The 18,223-nt window shown below is 45.5% G+C and overlaps 1 protein-coding gene across 1 annotated transcript in view; it reads right to left on the bottom strand.

Moving 5' to 3' along the window:
- The window catches only part of OGN (osteoglycin), a 404,438-nt gene that overhangs the window by 207,429 nt on the left and 178,786 nt on the right, over nt 1-18,223 (bottom strand). Inside the window, exon 3 of the mRNA XM_082266480.1 lies at nt 14,567-14,725. Coding sequence (XP_082122606.1) covers nt 14,567-14,725 — 159 coding nt within the window. The remainder of the gene's footprint in view (nt 1-14,566; nt 14,726-18,223) is intronic.

Below are 18,223 nucleotides of genomic sequence, written 5' to 3'. Positions count from 1 at the left end.
AAACATCTGAACTTGTGTATAGTGGTACTGTGTACAAGTTCAGATGTTTTGCCTGCCTCCAAAAACCCCCAAAAAATGCCAGCAAAAACACACCTGGGCATTTTTTTTGACGCTAGCGTTTTTTTTTGGCATTTTTTTGGGTTCCTTTGAGGCAGGCAAAACATCTGAACTTATGTATAGTGGTATATATACACACATACTTATATGTTTATACACACCTAGACATATATAGGTGTGATAGTAGCAGAAATATATCTGTGTAAATGATTTAATTAGCGCAAGCATATATTTCTGCTACTATCACACCTATATATGTCTAGGGGTATATATACAGACATATATGTGTATATATACCCCCTATACACATGTTCAGATGTCATGTCTGACATCAAACATGTCCTCAAAAAAGCACTGGCAGTGGCAACCCCTGCAGCATAAAAAATGCTTGGTTGGTGAGAAGCCATATTCCAGTTCCGAAGCAACTCAGAGAAATGATAATTTCTCTATAGCGGTCACCCTGCTTTGGAAGGGTTTTGTCACCCTTCCATAGCAGTCACTGTCAGTTAACCCTACACTACACTACGGTCCCCTTACACTTAACACTTTCCCTACAGAACCTAAATTTTTGAAGCTAACTAAAGTGTAAAAGGAGCACTCTAACTACACTAGATATCCCTTTCCTCACACTAAAAATAGCTAAATTACACTTTGTAACACATTAGAACAGAACAGCATTCCACTCTCTTTCATGTCCCGTACAAGAATGCTAGGAATTTGGCGGGGGCGATCTTATATACTGGGGGGCGTATTCACTAATGATTGGACTATGGACCCCCTAGTCACTCCAATCACATTCCTAGCATTCTCCTGCCCCTCAATTGGCTTTTACTGATGGTTCTAGTCCAATCACGGGCTTTTAAAGCCCATTTCCTGTCCCATTGCATTTTGGTCGGTTCTGGTTGCCGAATTCCAAACTTTTGGGCAAAAAGTTCTAAATTCGGCCGAATCTCGAACACCCAATGTTCGGGCCGAACCGATGGTCGACCCGAACCGTTCGATCATCCCTAGTGGGGATACATGTGTGGCAGGGTCCATGATTATACAAGACACTTTGCCAGCAAACAAAAAAGTAATTGCAATGAAAAAAACTTTTTTTTTTTTTTTTTTGTAATCCCCAGCGCAATAGCGCCCCTCAGTGTTACCTGCTTGGACCCCACAGAGAGAGAGAGAGAGACCCCAAGGCTCATCCACCTGATGCACAGAAGTTTCTATCAACCTGCTCACAGCGCTGTCTTCTTACAGACAGGAAGTCTTTTGGCACTTTTTCCGGGTGAAGGAGGCGGCTCCGCCCCTTTACACGCCTTTTGGCGCCTCCCGTGCTTCTCCACGAGGTAGCTGGTCATCTCCAAAATGGCCGCCCCCATGCTGGAGACACGAGGCTACGCCAAAATGGCGGCCCCGCGCGACCTGCAGGGGAATGGCGGCGGCCTGTGGAAGATGGCAGCGGCCTGCTGCGGCCCGCGGAAGGTAGCTATCGGCCTGTGCGGCCTGCGGGAGATGTACAGCCTGTGGGAGGATGGCGGCCTGTGGGAGGATGGCGGCCTGCGGGAGGATGGCGGCCTGCGGGAGGATGGCGGCCTGCGGATGGCGGTAGTCCAGGCACAGGCATCGGCCTGTATTGCAACCTTATCAGGTAGGATGCTATCACCCTTATACATGGCCCTCATCACAGTAATGCCAGCCACTGACTTCAGTCATGATCCCTTAACAGTGCCCACTCATACAGTGACTTTAGATAGTCAGCTCCCAAACCAAGCCTCCTGGTTTTTTATTCACACAATCACACTCAATTGGGGGATCTGTGACACCTGTTATAGGATAGAGGGGGGACCCAGAAACATGTCCGACCATCCCAGGGAGGGGCCCGCGTCCACCAACACACCCGTCAGGGGGAGAGGGGGAACATTTTACTCACCATACCGGAACCAGGCGGGCGCCACTCCTGACAGAACCCCTATCCACCGAAGTGGGGGGGCTGTCGACCAATACGGACGCCGTGACTCAGTTTCCAACTGGTCATTGGCATCCAGGCGAGACGTTTAACTCGCAGGGTCAGTCCCCGTCCAGTGGGACTATGTCGTGGCCGACCCAGCGCGGAGCTAGGGCCTGCACGCGCTCGCAGGCTGACTGGGGTGACCACTGGATCTCAACATCCAGCCCGTCGCCCAGTTTCAGCGTACTTGCTTGAAGATCTCACAGGAACACTGGAGAAAAAAGCTGCCTAATAAAAAAGTTTTCTAAAAAATCTTGCCAGGACCAAGATCCCAGCAAGGAACTTAGGTCCTTACTCCTAACTAGACAGAAAAAACTGACATCCTGTAGCAGGAAGTGAGAGGATATACCCTCTGGGACTGCCCCTAAGGTGTGGCCAGAACGTTTTCCTTCCGTCTAGTGTCCTACTCCTGTAGAGGGCAGTATAACCCAATGTGTTATTAATCAAGAGGACTGCGTCTGTCAATGAGCGACAGAGATAAATAGATTTTTTTCTTCCTCCTCCTCCTCAGCGGGCTTAACTGAGGGCAAAAAGATTGTGTTCATTGCACCACCCCCCACACAGCAAAATCGATGTAGAACACTGACTCTGCCTATTCTCCAGCCTGTCCCTAATATGCTCGATAAGATCGTTCACTGGCACTGCACAACCCCCCACACAGCAAAATCGATGTAGAACACTGACCCTGCCTATTCTCCAGCCTCGCCCTAAAATGCTCTAATAACTCTCCCTGCCTGCACTCCGACCTGACCCTGCATTCTTTTCGGACAAAATTTTTCACAGAATCACTGTCTTTCCCTAATCAGCAGCCGGCACGTATGATGTGTGCTCTGTCCCTAAACTACAGCAGAATGACGCAGCGCGCTGGGGCTCTCGAACTTATAAAAACATGGTCACATGCTTCAGATGGCCAATCACAGCTACTAATACATTAGTAGGCATGGCTGGGATGGCTTAAGGCACACCAGTTAAGCGCTTGTTTATTGGCTGTTGAAAGCCCGCCATTAAACCCGAACATACAGTAAAGTTTTCGGGTCCGTTTTCGGGTAACAAAAATCCAATTATTCGAACGAACACGAATAATACAGTCCGTGTTCGCTCAACACTACTTACTACCTATCACACTTTTGAAGGCCATGAAATGCCAAGATGGCACAAAACCCCCCCAAATGACCCCATTTTGCAAAGTAGACACTCCAAGCTATTTGCTGAGAGGCATGGTGAGTATTTTGCAGCTCTAATTTTTATTGGAAAATGAAGAAAAAACAGGAAAATGCATTTTTTTTCTTTTTTCAATTTCCAAAACTTTGTGACAAAAAGTGAGATCTGCAAAACGCTCAACATGCCTCTCTGCAAATAGCTTAGGGTGTCTACTTTCCGAAAAGGGGTCATTTTAGGGGGGTTGTGCTGTCTTGGCATTCGTGGAATTAGTATGTTAATCCCGCGCAGATATGGAAAAGTTCCCAAAAGATGTTTATATATTAAATAAACCTGAAGTTTGCAGCCTCCCTAAAATGCTTTGCACCGGAGTGAGAAGTGAGGTATAGGATATGGGTATTAATAGGGTATGGGCGCTACTTCTGATGTGATTGTATTACCACACTGGATATGTGTCTGCAATGGTGTTAGGAATATAATGTCACCAAAAACAACATATATGTATAGATATATGCCTTGGAATACAATAAAAATATAATAAAAATATAAAGTGCTCAGTGACAAATATAAATATATGCTTTGTGATATATTGAAAATATAAGCTCAGCTTAAATAAAGTGCTAAGTGCTCAGTGTACCAAATATGTGGATTACAATTATGTAAATAAATACATTAAAAAGATCATGTGAATGCTGAGCATGTAAAAACGAAGTGAATAAATAAATAAAGTGCTTAGGTGTCAGACTGGAGAGCAGATAAATTTCCCTTAATGTACCAGATATAATAGATAATAAATAAATAAGTGAATGAATATTGCACAGATAAGATCAAATAAGATAAATTATAAAGTGCTTAGGTGTCATACTGGAGAGCAGATAAATATCCCTTAACGTGCCAGATATAATTGGTAATAAAAAAATGAGTGAATAAATATTGTACAGATAAGATCAGATATATTGCAACTATCCAATGTCCATTAACAGTCGCTAAGCACAAATAAGAAGTCTAGTGGTAGTATTCCAGGTGAAAAAGAAGCCAAAAGGGTAAGTGATGTGATTTCCCTGTGCTCTTAAACCTTACTCAGCTGTGCACGGTGCGGTGGTCCAGTGCCCCTATAAGAAATGCACTCACCACAACGCTATCCCCAAAAAAGGGGTAGCAAGCTCTGCACAGCAGTATAGATGGTCCTACGGGTCCTGCGATATCCCTCTATGGATCTTTCCTTGCCTATGGATCTGGGTCTGGTCCAGGTTATATGGATGCCTCCACGCTAACCCCTCAGTACCTTCCTGGTGTTCCCGGGTTTTGCTCAAATGGTGCCCCACATAAAGGAAAATAGACCATAGTGTAGTATTTCATAGGTAATTTTTAATGAAAAAGTATCCACTTACAGTATAGTCTGTGACAAACAGAAATCCCACTCGATAAGCGTGCAGGCCGGATGTCGGGGTTTCTGTGCGTTCCAGTCCTCTGAACCACACTAGCGGAAGTGACGGAGTGACGCACGTCCAGCCCAACGCGTTTCATTAGCATTGACGTCATCAGGAGCTACGTCACTTTGTCTCACTCCCGCTTATATACCGTTTGGTAGCTAGGCAACCCCATTGATCCTTTGCGCCGTGGCCATTTTGTTGAAGCTGTTACCATCGCCAATTAACCTTATTCCTATGGAGCCGCAATTTGTTATCTATTACGGGACCCCATATTTTTAACACCAACCCTGGAAGAGGACTTCTTTTTGATCTAATATAACGGGAAAAGAATACAAGATCAAATAACTTATTTCTTGTAAAAGTAATTTTGTCACACATGTTCTAGAATGCCATGCAATATGCAGTATGTGGGAAGGACTACAAGACCGCTTCATGTCAGGGTACAAGAGCATATTGCCAATATAAAAAAGGGTTTTACAAAACATAGTGTGTCCAGACATTTCAGAGAGGCACATAAGAGAGATCCCAGACAAATGATTTTTTATGGTATAGACAGGATGAAAGACCACTGGAGAGGAAGCAACAAAAGAATCCGGGTTTCCCAAAACGAAACCAAGTGGATTTTTTTGCTTAATATCCTCCAGCCTGAAGGCCTCCATATTGATATAGATCTTAATTGTTTTATTTCACATATACCCATGGCATGTGTGAGAAATATATAATTTAGTGACAGCTTTGTGTAAAAAAACAAAAAAGATAATAATATATTTCCCGGAACTTGTGGCAAAATATAAAATTGACTCACCATGCCTCTCAGCAAACAGCTTTGGATGTCTACTTTGCAAAATGGAGTCATTTGGGAGGGGGGGGGGGGGTTGTGCTATCTTGACATTTCAGAGCCTCCTAAACTGTTATAGGTAGTGAGAAAATGCAATGAAAAATGTACGCCCTTTGAAATTCTGATGGCGGGGATTGGTTTAGGGGTCCCGTACACAGCTAGGCTCCCAAAAAGTCTCACATATGTGGTATCTCTGTACTCAGGAGAAGCAGTAGAATATATTTTGGGGTGTAATTACACATATACCCATTGCATGTGTGAGCAATATATCATTTCAATGACAACTTTGTGTAAAAAAAAATTGTTTTTTTTTTAGTCATTTTTCAAACACCTGTGACAAAAAAAATGAAATCTTCAATGAGCTCAACATGCTTCTCAGGACATTCCTTAGGATGTCTACTTTTCAAAAATTGGTAATTTGGGGGGGGGGGGGGGTTTGTACTGCCCTGCCATTTTAGCACTTCATGAAATGAGATAGGCAGTCAGAGATTAAAGCTACGTAAATTCCAATATTTACACCATAGTTTGTAGACGCTATAACTTTTGCGCAAACCAATAAAAATACGCTCACTGAGATTTTGTTTGTCAAAGACATGTAGCTAAATACATTTTGGCCAAAATATATGACATAAATTGAGTATATTGGATATTTTTTAAAAGACAAATTTGAAAATGTCATTTTTTCTCAAAATTTTCACGCTTTTTTTATTAATATCGCAAAAAATAAAAAGCGCAGAGGTGATCAAATACCACCAAAAGAAAGCTCTGTTTGTGGGAAAAAAAGGATGTAAATTTCGTTTGGGTACAGCATTGCATGACCGCACAATTGTCAGTTAAAATCACGCAGTGCTGAGTTGCAAAAAGTGGGCTGGACGTAAAGCAGGAAAGTGGTTAAAGGGACAGTGTACCTGGTTTTTTTTTATGAGAAAATTAGGATTTTCTCCATATTTTTTGTGCACATATGAGATCACCACACCGGTCAGTGGCATAGAAGACTAGGGAAAGGTATGAGGGGGCAACATGGGACATGTGTATAAAAAATAAGTACGCTGTCAAAAAAATGAAGATAAAGTCTTCACCTGAGTGAACAAAAACAAAGTGGCTACATAACCCAAACCATTCAAAAACAAGTAACACAAGCTAATGTACCAATTTATTCTCTTCAGATAGATATATGAAAAAAAATAAAAAAACTCTTCAAGCAGTGAGTGAAAGGTGAAAAAACAAAATGACACCTATTAAAAATCCAATGTATCTGGTTATGTTCTCTAATGTTGAAGGGGTGATAAACCCCCCCCCCACAGATGTTCATTAAAAAAAAAAAAAAATTTGAATCAGAAAAATAATGGTGAATAAAAAAGAACTCAGGATTGCACACGGTTGAACACAAATTCAACACTCCCCGACTGCTGCAATCTTAATAATGATTGCAGCAGTTGGGGAGTGTTGAATTTGTGTTTTTCAACATGGTTTTTATGATTTATATTATATAGGATTCACTCTAACACAGTGGTTCTCAACTCAAGTCCTCAGGACCCACTAACAGGCCAGGTTTGCAAGATAACTGAAATACATCACAGGTGATATAATTTGCTGCTCAGTGATTGCAGTACTCTAGTCTCCATCTCCCCAAGGTAATACTTAAAATCTGGCCTGTTAGTGGGTCCTGAGGACTTGGCAGCCATGTTGCTTTGTTTCTCTTTCACTTGGCAGTTGGAGTCTCTTGCACACGGCTGTGTTTCTCCATAAACATACACTGTCCTTTCCTATTGTACTTTTGAAAGTATACATGTCTGTGATTGGTTGTGTTGACTCCACAACCCCTGTAACCCCCTTTTGTTCTTAGACTATAAAATAAACAGGAATGCTGCCTTAAAAGAGGGCTGCTACTTAGGACATTGACCGTGAAACAGCGTGTCTGTCTATCTGTTTGTCGCCAAGCGCTAGGATTTCTTTATACAAAAGAGCTGTACATTGTACTTTTTTTTAAGTACAAGGGATTAATGGCGATTGGCCTGTTTTAATATCCACAAGTGCGCTTTTCAGAGCAGCGAAGTTTTTAGCGCACAGAGCGAGTTTCTATGCTCCAAACTCCATTAATTTCCACAACAATATGTGAGACGGCTAGCTTACGTTCTTGTGCAGACTTCTGTTGACTTTACAAGCTAGATGTGCGGTCAGCAAGTTCTGCAAAGTTTGGGATAAGAGACATTATATTCTTTTTGTCTTTAGCAGCTTTTCTTTGATTTTTAGTGTTTCTTTTCATGTGTTTTTTCCCACCTATTTATTCAGCAACGTATATCCTATTGTGTGCTGACGTGAGGTAGGGTCAGGAAAAGGCAAAATTGTTATCAGATACTTACCGTAATTTTCCTTTCTTGGCCTATCCTCACGTCAGCACAGGACTTCCTGTCTAGTGGCCTGGCGCAGACAAGGTTATTAAACACTTCAGTTGGGGAGGGGCTACGAAGAGGTGGTTCTGTGGGTTCCAGATGAGGCATTAACCCATTGTGTGCCAAGAATAGGCCAGAAAAGGAAAATTACGGTAAGTATCTGATAACAATTTTCTGTTATGTGCAAAATTGCCACCGCAGCAGGTGGAGATAACCAGGTTTTTGCAGAATACAGAAAACATATATCATAGTGATTGAGTGAGTATGAACAGCATGTAATACAGCATTTATTAATCGTTTCTTTAATTATTTTTTTATCATGTGGGTTTAGTGACACTTATTTTAGCTAAAAAAACAAAGCAAAGAAAGAAAAATAACACCAATATTAGATTGTATTCACTCAGGAGCAGGGCCCTCCAAACCCTCTTGCATCGATAGTATTGTTACTCTCCCGGGTCCCTTTATAATGTAAAACTCTGCATAAACTGTTGGCACTATATACTGTAAATCCTGTAAAAATAGAATTTTTGTCCTCTGACAGTCGCCGCCCGTTTAGTCAGCCTTCACTAGTGGGTAATGGCGCCCTCTGCAGGAGCAAGCTAGGCAGCTTGAAAGGTTAATAAAAAAACTTTCTATACTTAGACATACCTCTAGGGGGCCATCCCTCAGCCATTATTCTGATCCAGTTATCACTGTTCCTCAGTTTGTAGCAAGCAATACCGGAAAGCAACAACCCCCAGATCCAAGAACTAGAGGGGCGGGGGCTGTGACTGTCAGAGGACTCAGAGAAAAGAATTTTACGGTAAGTTCATACAAAAATTCGATTTTCTCTTACGTCCTCTGACAGTTGCTGCCCGTTCAGTCAGCCTTCACTAGTGGGATGTCCCAAAGCAGTGCAGGTGTGAGGGGTGGGAAGACGCAACCTACCGAAAAGGTAACGAAACAACCGGGCCAGAAAACAACCTGAGCCCACAGGGCAACAATGCTCAAAACGGGAGCTAACCCAGAAACAACAAAAAACACCCCAGAAAGAGACAGAAAAAAACACGTCTCTTCAAACAACCGCCGCACTCAAAACCTTGCGGCCAAAGAAGCATCCGAGGATGCCAGTACAACAATTCCGTAGAATTTTGTGAAAGTGTGCACAGACAACCAGGTCGCCGCTTTGCACACCTGAGCCACAGAAGCCTGATGGCGAAAAAGCCCAAGAGGCACCGACAGTTTTAGTAGAATGTACCTTTACAGGGAAAGGAGGAACCTGACCCTTGATTGAATAGGCCTGAACAATCGTCTGTCTGATCCACTTAGAAATGGTTGTCGCGGACACAGCCGAACCCTTCCGAGGTCCCTCAGGAAGGACAAATAGGGAATCAGACTTCCTAACAGACTCCATGGCAGATAGGTAAACCCTGACCGCCCAGACCACATCCAAGGAATGTAAGGCAAATTCCTTGGAAAGCTTGAGCTTCGCACAAAGTGAAGGCAACACTATCTCCTAATTGAGGTGGAAAGCAGAGACCACCATGGGTACAAAAGATTGACTGGGTCGCAAGACCACTTTATCCCTATAAACAACCAGATAAGGTGAACGGCAAGGCAGAGCCGTTAATTCAGATACTCTGCGAGCAGAGGTGATAACCACCAGAAAGGTAACTTTCTGGGACAACACAGGCAGAGGAAGTCTCTGATGTTCTCAAAGGGAAGCCGTTGTGAAATGGATAAAACCAAATTAAGATCCCAGGGAGGCAAGGGAGCCTTCTTCAGGAGAGCCAGATGCCGCACTCCTTGAATAAAGGTGCAAATCAAGGAATTAGTCGCCAAAAGGACATTGGAAAAGAAATGGCCAAAACCGACAACCGACCTTTGATCGTGGTTAGCGCCAGGCGCTGATCCACACCTTCCTGCAGGGAGGCCAAAACCCCCGCCATCGAAAAGGAACAGGGATGGAAACCATGATTATGTTTTTTAGAGGAAGCTTTCCGAGACTTCAATAAGGTAAGAATGACAGCATTCAGGAGACCTTTTGTCCCTCAAGACTTGGCTTTCAACTGCCATGCCGTCAAGCCAGAGACTGTAAAGCAGGATGGAATATCAGGCCTTGAGACAGTAGATCGTCGCTCAGCGGAAGCCACCAGGGAGGCTCGATGACCATCTGCACAATGTCTGCGTACCAAGACCGGTGTGGCCAGTCTGGGGCCACCAGAATGATTTGAATCCGTTCTGACGCCAACCTGTGGAGGAACCTGGATAACAGCTGAATTGGAGGGAATGCATAAATCAGCCGATACTGGTGCCAAGGCGTCCATGGCGTCCGCCAGAGGATTGCGTGTTCTGACCACGAACCTTCGCACCTTGGTGTTGAGACGGGACGCAAAAAGATTTACGTCCGAAGACCCCCACCGGGCACGCAGGAGGCGAAACACCTCCGGATGCAGGGACTATTCCCCCTGGTCCAGGGTCTGTCGACTCAGATAGTCTGCCTGCCAGTTGTCCACCCCCGGAATGTGGACTGCCGAAATCGCAGGAACGTGCGTCTCGGCCCAAGATAGGATCTCGGCCACTTCCCTGGCTGCTTGGGTACTCTTGGTGCCCCCTTGGTGATTGATGTACGCCACAGCCGTGGCGTTGTCCATCTGTACCCGAACCAGGCAACCCAAGAGCCGAGTTGACCAACGGAACAAGCACAGCTTGACTGCACGGAGCTCCAAAATGTTCATCAGCAAGGAAGCCTCCTCTGCCTACCACTTCCCCTGGGCACAAAGCGTGCCCAGAACTCCACCCCAGCCCGTCAGGCTGGCATCCATGGTGATCACCATCCACAGCAGAGGCCCAGAAGGACTTGCCTTGTGTCAGAGTTGGTGACAGGAGCCACCACAAAAGATCCGACCTTGCGAGGGGGCTGAGAGAAATCCTCCTGTCCAACGACTGAAACGCTCTGTCCCAACTGGCAAGAATCTCTGCTTGCAGAGTTCTCGTGTGAAACTGAGCAAAAGGGATAGCCTTGAAAAGCTGAAACCATCAGACCCAGAGACTGCATGCAGGCCTGCAGAGAGGAGAGATCGTTGTCCCGGAGGGACCTGATCTCGCCATGCAACGTCCAGAGCTTGTCCTCCGGGAGAAAGACTTTTGCCTGAGCAGAGTCCAGGACCATCCCCAGTTACGGGAGTCAAACCGAAGGAGTCAGAGACGACTTCTGGAAGCTGATGGTCCACCCGAATTCCTGGAACGTCCAAATCGTGAGCGACAGATCGCTCGTCAGCGTGGCACACAAGCTCGGCCTGAACAGGAGGTTGTCCAGATAACCGAGGACTACAATCCCCTTTAAACGCAGTAAAGCTAGCACTGGAGCCAAAACCTTAGTGAATACCCTGGGAGCCAAAGCGAGGCCGAAGGGCAGTGCCACAAACTGATAATGCTCCTCTGTCACCGTGAAGCGGAGGTACCGCTGGTGACCCTCATAGATAGGGATGTGCAGATACACATCCTTCAAGTCGATGGAGGCCAGAAAGTCCCCTGGACTCAACAATGCTACCACCGACCAGATGGATTCCATCCGGAACTTCTGTACCCTCACAAAATGGTTCAGAGACTTTAGGTCCAGGATCGGACGGACTTTGCCCTCTTTTCTGAGCACCGTGAACAGATTGGAGTAAAAACCGTGAAACCTGTCCCGTGCAGGGACTGGCACAATGACTCCTTGGGCGAGAAGATCTTGAACCGCCCCCTTGAGATCCCTGAAACGATTGGGAGTCAGATGAAGATTTGATGGAAAGAATCTGTCTGTGGGGCGAGAACGAAACTCAATATTGTACCCTGACCGAATCAGTTCATGAACCCACCTGTCCTGGATGCGGGACAACCAGGGTTCCTGAAAAACAACGCAGACGTCCGCCCACCCCTAAAACGGGTGAGGGTGTCCCTTCAGGTAGAGGTGGACTGGGCTGCCGAACTGGCCCGACCGACCTTGGTCTTACCTGACCATGGCTTCTTGTTACCACCTGAGGACTTGAAGGACTTCCATTTATCCTGTGGCCCGAAGGCACGAAAGGAACCACGATGAGGAAGGGCCCCGCCTAACGCGGGGGATTTACCCTTAGAGGCCTGGGGCAAAAGAGTACTCTTGCCCCTGTAAGCCCTATGATCAACTCATCCAGGGTGTCCCAAAAAGTCGATTACCCACATAAGGGACATCAGACACAGTCTTTTTGGAAGCATGATCAGCCGACCAGCTTTTAAGCCAAACAATCTCATGATCCCAACCCTGACCGCAGACAACCGTGCGACCAAAGGGGCCTCGTCACACAGATACATCACAGCCTGGGTCACTTGATCCACCATGTCCAGGGCAGCCGGAGATACAGACTCCGCCACCAACGTGCGCCTCAGCGCCCTGGTCCATTCCGCGGCAGCTTGGGAGACCATCACTGAAGCGAATACCGGTTTTAGCAGAGAGCCCGCCACCAAGTAGATATGGCGGGAAAGCATCTCCGTACGCCTATCAGCTGGATCCCTACACACTGGGGAGTCCTCCACGGGCATTAAAGTGGAATTATTTAGTCTAGAAACGGTGTGGTCCACCTTAGGGGACACCATCCAATGATTATCAACAAGATCCACAAAGGGATAACATTACTTAAACCGCTTAGGCACCGCCAGCATATGCTTAATGCGACGCCATTGGTCATTCACGGTTTCGTGAAACTCCTCGGGACTGGGGAAAACCTGACCCAACTTCTGGCTTTGCGGAACCCAAAGGAAACCCGCTTACCCGACAGAGAGGGCTGATCATCCAGATTCAAAGTCTCCCTAACGGTGCTAATGAGTGCATCAACCACGGCACGTTCCCGTGCCGCCGAAGAGGAGGACTCTTCCTCCTCCCCATCTGAATGTGAGGACTGAGACCCCTCAGGGGGGACATTGTCCATGGCAACCAAATCAGACTCGGAGTCAGAAGACTGCGAGGGCAAAGGCCATTTTTGAGAAGTGCGTTCAGACATCAGCAGATCCACTTTGGACGCCAAAGTCGCAAGAGCAGCAGATAATGAGGCCACGGAAGAGGATTCAGGAGTACCTGAAGCCACAACCAGGTCTGTGGGGAATTTGTTATCCCGGGAGTCCATAATTAAAAATTAATGGGACGCTGGCCCTTTAAAACGGCGGTTCTCGTGAACCCCCACCGCAACTTGCACTACCTGTGGAGCCCCTTCAGAGAAGGTAATAGCCACAAGAGAAAACAGTTTTAGCAGGATAATGCCCGAGAAAACAGAAAAAATCCCCCACAGTGTCAGTATACTTGCCACACGCTGCTCAGTGAAAAAAGGAAAGGAGAGAGGAAGTGACCTCACACCCAAAGAGGCCTAAGCCCTTCCTGAGCCACAAGAAAATGGTGCCTAATGAAAGTCAATGGGATGAATCACAGGCAAAATGGCTGCCGCCCTTACTAGGCGTTTGCCCACACCCAAGATGGCGCCCGATCGGCGCCAGAACAGGAATCTAAAATGGCTGCTGCCCTTACAATGAGCCCAGCCAGCCTACCCTCACCCAAGATGGCGGCCGCGCTAAAACGGCGCCAATTAAGGCAAACAATTACTATCTGCCCACCACAGGGAACCCCAAAGAGAACCCCTGGACGCTATAGAGCCCCCCCATGCCCCCCAGGTGCAGCAAAGTCCACCGCACAGTGCCCCCAGCAGGGTCAGGGAGGGAGGGAAACTTACCACGCTAGCCAGAAGGGGGATATCACAGAATCCAACAGTACTGCCATCCCCAAGAGTGGGCCCACAGAACACCCCCACAGATCCCAGTACCAGGGACAAGGGGGTAGTAGTACTCACCAGTCCAGAGAAACACGGCACCGCTCTGATACAGGAGACCTCCCACCCTGAGTGGGGGTGCCGTCAGCCAGGGAGGGATGCTGGCAACACCCAGGCCTTCCGGAGTTGAGACACCCTCGGCGAAGATGAACCTCTGCAGCCTTATCCCCATCCTAAGGAGCACTGTCGTTGTGAGGCCTGGGCGCACCAGTGACCTGCGAGGCTTCTTGGCAGGCTGGGACTCTATAAGGATCTATATTATCCAGTGCGAGGCCCAGCTCTGCCGTCGCTTGTAGTCCTCCAGGAAAATTCCCTGACTAACTAGCAAATGTGAGAGAAATAAAAAGCTATTATCAAAAGAAAAAGACATATTTTGGGGAAAAAACAAAGAAACTGAGACGCTAGGTCCCAGCAAGGAAGAGCTAGCCTACTCCTGACGCTAGGCAGCATAAAACTGAGGAACAGTGATAACTGGATCAGGATAATGGCTGAGGGATGGCCCCCTAGAGGTGTGTCTAAGTCTAGAAAGTTTTTTATTAACCTTTCAAACTGCCTAGCTTGCTCCTGCAGAGAGCTCAATTACCCACTAGTGAAGGTTGACTGAACGGGCAGGGACTGTCAGAGGACGTAAGAGAAATAATAATATTTGTTTATGTCTTGGAAAAGTAAAGCAACTCTATAAACATTTTATATAGGTGTCTTGCTTTTAAATCTCTAACATGCAGTACTCTAGCAGTGTGAGCACATAGATTAGCTAGACATTATATTAACCAGAAAATAAGAAACAGCAGTTGCTGATATGATGAAGCTTGCCAGCAGTATACATAATCTGAAAATATATTTACATACATCTTCAAAATATTTTGAGTTTTACTTACGAAAATCAGAGAAGTCTTTTACAGTGATTTTCTTAATTTTGTTGAACCGTGCATATAGGTATGCAGTCTCCTTGGGTAAGGGAGGCACTTCTTCAATCTCAGTTTCTTCACAGTAAACTGACCCACTTAAACATACACAAGCCAAGCACGTAGGTAAATCTGAAATTAAGTAATCAGGATGCTTTCTAGTTTCAAGAAATGATCTTCCATATATTAATATGAACTTTAAACCTTCATCCATCTTTCATCCTTGCAACTATTGCTTATCTGTTCCTCTTAGAAAGTAGTAAAGCTATTTCATGCAGACACGCTCTGCCCTCCCTCCAACCCTTATTTATTATGTTATGTGGTTAAAGAATACATAAAAAGTGATTTCAACTTGGGAAAAACTATGGTAGATTTCATAAATGGGCTAAATCCTTTTTTTTTGGGTGGGGGGGGGGGGAGGGTTATTGTTCCCTGCAAGATTCAAATCTCATAACGGATCCTTCAGATCTGGTATGGATTTTAAGATAGTACACAAAGCAAAAAAAGTGGGTTTCCCCAAAATCTATAGTATACCCTCATTCAAACATGTATCCTGGTTGGCCAGGAAAGGAGGGGACCATACCAGGCCACATAGCCAAAGCGGTATTTGAGCCTACCTTTTTTAAGGGAATTTGCAGATTTTGATAAGACCCCTGCCCACAGACCCCCAATACTACTGGGGCAGGGTTGTGGGGTAGATGCCCTTGTCTTCAACATCCTCCTGGCAAGATACCCTTCTCATTTTGTGGACATGGGTCTGTACATTGGGGGCAACATACAGATTGGAGCCAGGCTTGGAAGCTTTGATTAAGATTTGATACAACTTTTAGGGGGGACCACACAGCATTTTAGGGTACCTCTTTAAATTCCATACCAGACCTGAACTTCCCACTTTTGGTTAGTACAACCTATGATATCTCTCTATGCAAAATGTTTGTATGCAATTTATTACAAAAACTTTCAATCAGGGCTGCCATCAGGGGGGGACTGCCTATATACAGTATCTCACAAAAGTGAGTACACCCCTCACATTTTTGTAAATATTTTATTCTGTCTTTTCATATGACAACACTGAAGAAATGACACTTTGCTACAATGTAAAGTCGTGAGTGTACAGCTTGGATAACAGTGTGAATTTGCTGTCCCTTCAAAATAACTCAACACACAGCCATTAATGTCTTAACTGCTGGCAACAAAAGTGAGTACACCCCTAGGTGACAATGTCTAAATTGGGCCCAATTAGCCTCCCCGGTGTCATGTGACTAATTAGTGTTACAAGGTCTCAGGTGTGAATGGGGAGCAGGTGTGTTAAATTTGGGGTTATTGCCCTCACTCTCTCATACTGGTAACTGGAAGTTAAACATGGCACCTCATGGCAAAAAACTCTCTGAAGATCTGAAAAAACGAATTGTTGCTCTACATAAAGATGGCCTAGGCTATAAGAAGATTGCCAAGACCCTGAAACTGAGCTGCAGCATGGTGGCCAAGACAATACAGCAGTTTAACTGGACAGGTTCCACTCAGAACAGGCCTCGCCATGGTCGACCAAAGAGGTTGAGTGCACATGCTCAGCATCATATCCAGAGGTTGCCTTTGGAAAATAGACATATGAGTGCTGTCAGCATTTCTGCAGAGTGCAGAGGTTGAAGGAGTGGGAGTTCAGCCTGTGAGTACTCAGACCATACGCCACACACTGCATCAAATTGTACAAATACTGTACTGGCGACCCTAGCATAAGGAACAAACTATTCAGAGAAAGGGAATACAATAAGACACGGGGCCACTCACTAAAACTAGAGGAAAGGCGGTTTAACCTTAAAGTACGTAGGGGGTTCTTCACTGTCAGAGCAGTAAAGATGTGGAATTCTCTTCCACAAGCAGTCTTATCAGCAGGGAGCATCAATAGTTTCAAAAAACTATTAGATGGGCACCTTAAAGACCACAACGTACAGGGGTATACAATGTACGGTTAACAGCAAACACACACGCACATCATAGGTTGAACTGGATGGACTGATGTCTTTTTTCAACCTCACTAACTATGTAACTATGTAAAATTGGTCTGCATAGCTGTTGTCCCAGAAGGAAGCCTCTTCTAAAGATGATGCACAAGAAAACCCACAAAACAGTTTGCTGAAGACAAGCAGACTAAGAACATGGATTAATGGAACCATGTCTTGTGGTCTGATGAGACCGAGATAAACGTATTTGGTTCATATGGTGTCAGGCGCGTGTGGCGGCAACCAGGTGAGGAGTACAAAGACAAGTATGTCTTGACTACAGTCAAGCATGGGGGTAGGAGTGTCATGTTTAGGGGCTGCATAAGTGCTGCCGGCACTGGGAAGCTACAGTTTATTTGAGGAAACCATGAATGCTAACATACTGTGACATACTGAAGCAAAGCATGATCCCCTTCCCTTCGGAGACTGAGCCGCAGGGCAGTATTCTTACATGATAACGACCCCAAACACACCTCCAAGACGACCACTTCCTTGCTAAAGAAGCTCAGAGTAAAGGCGATGGACTGGCCAAGCATTTCTTCAGACCTAAACCCTATTGAGCATCTGTGGGGCATCCTCAAACAGAAGTTGGAGGAGCGTAAGGTTTCTAACATCAACCAGTTCCATGATGTCATCATGGAGGAGTGGAAGAGGACTCCAGTGGCAAACTGTGAAGCTCTGGTGAACTCCAGGCCCAAGGGGGTTAAGTCAGTGCTGTAAAATAATGATGACCACACAAAATATTGACACTTTGGGCCCAATTTGGACACTTTAACTTAGGGGTGTACTCACTTTTGTTGCCAGTGGTTTAGACATTAATGGCTGTGGGTTGAGTTATTTTGAGGGGACAGCAAATTTACTCTTTTATACAAGCTGTACACTCACTACTTTACATTGTAGCAATGTAGTGTAATTTCTTCAGTGTTGTCACATGAAAAGATAGAATAAAATATTTACAAAAATGTGAGGGGTGTACTCACTTTTGTGAGATACTGTACATGTAGGGGGCCCAGACCCCAACCAGGGTTGTCTTTAAAGCGGAGTTCCACCCACATTTTTCACTCTACTACTACTATGTCTCCTTACAATGAATTGGCATTTTTTTTTCTGTTCACTAACCTTATTTAGGCATCTATTTAATCAGACCTCCTCCTTCAGTGGCCGCGGCACCGTACTTCATTTCCGGCTTTGCATTGGCTCCTGGGAGATGTGTGTCATCAATCCCAGGAGGCAATGGAATAGCAAAGAGGCGGCAACTTCTTCCAATGCCGCCGTCGCTATGGAAACCCGACCCACAAGCTATCATGCTAATCGCAGTGCACCGCGCATGCGCAAGATTGCAAGGTGCAAGCTGGGTAGCCAGCATGCACGAAAGACAGCAAGAGGAGCACAGCAGCTTCAGATGCCCACACTGGAGATGGCCACTGTGTGGAAAAACTACTCAAAGTAAGAAAAACATGCTGCACAAATACAATACTGGGTAAAAAGGGCCATACACACTATAAGATTTTCTGAAGACTTTTTCCTTCAGATTTAAATTTTCTATGTAGTGCAAGGGCCTGCCAGATTGCATACAAATTGAAAGTGTTTAGGTTTGACCTCATATTATATGGTTTTGGTAAGTCTAAAG

This window comes from Pelophylax lessonae (assembly GCF_965119305.1).
Source record: "Pelophylax lessonae genome assembly, chromosome: 8".
In the NCBI taxonomy this organism is placed as follows: domain Eukaryota; kingdom Metazoa; phylum Chordata; class Amphibia; order Anura; family Ranidae; genus Pelophylax; species Pelophylax lessonae.
Note: the sequence above shows the minus strand (reverse complement) of the source record. Positions and strands in the feature narration are given on the sequence as shown.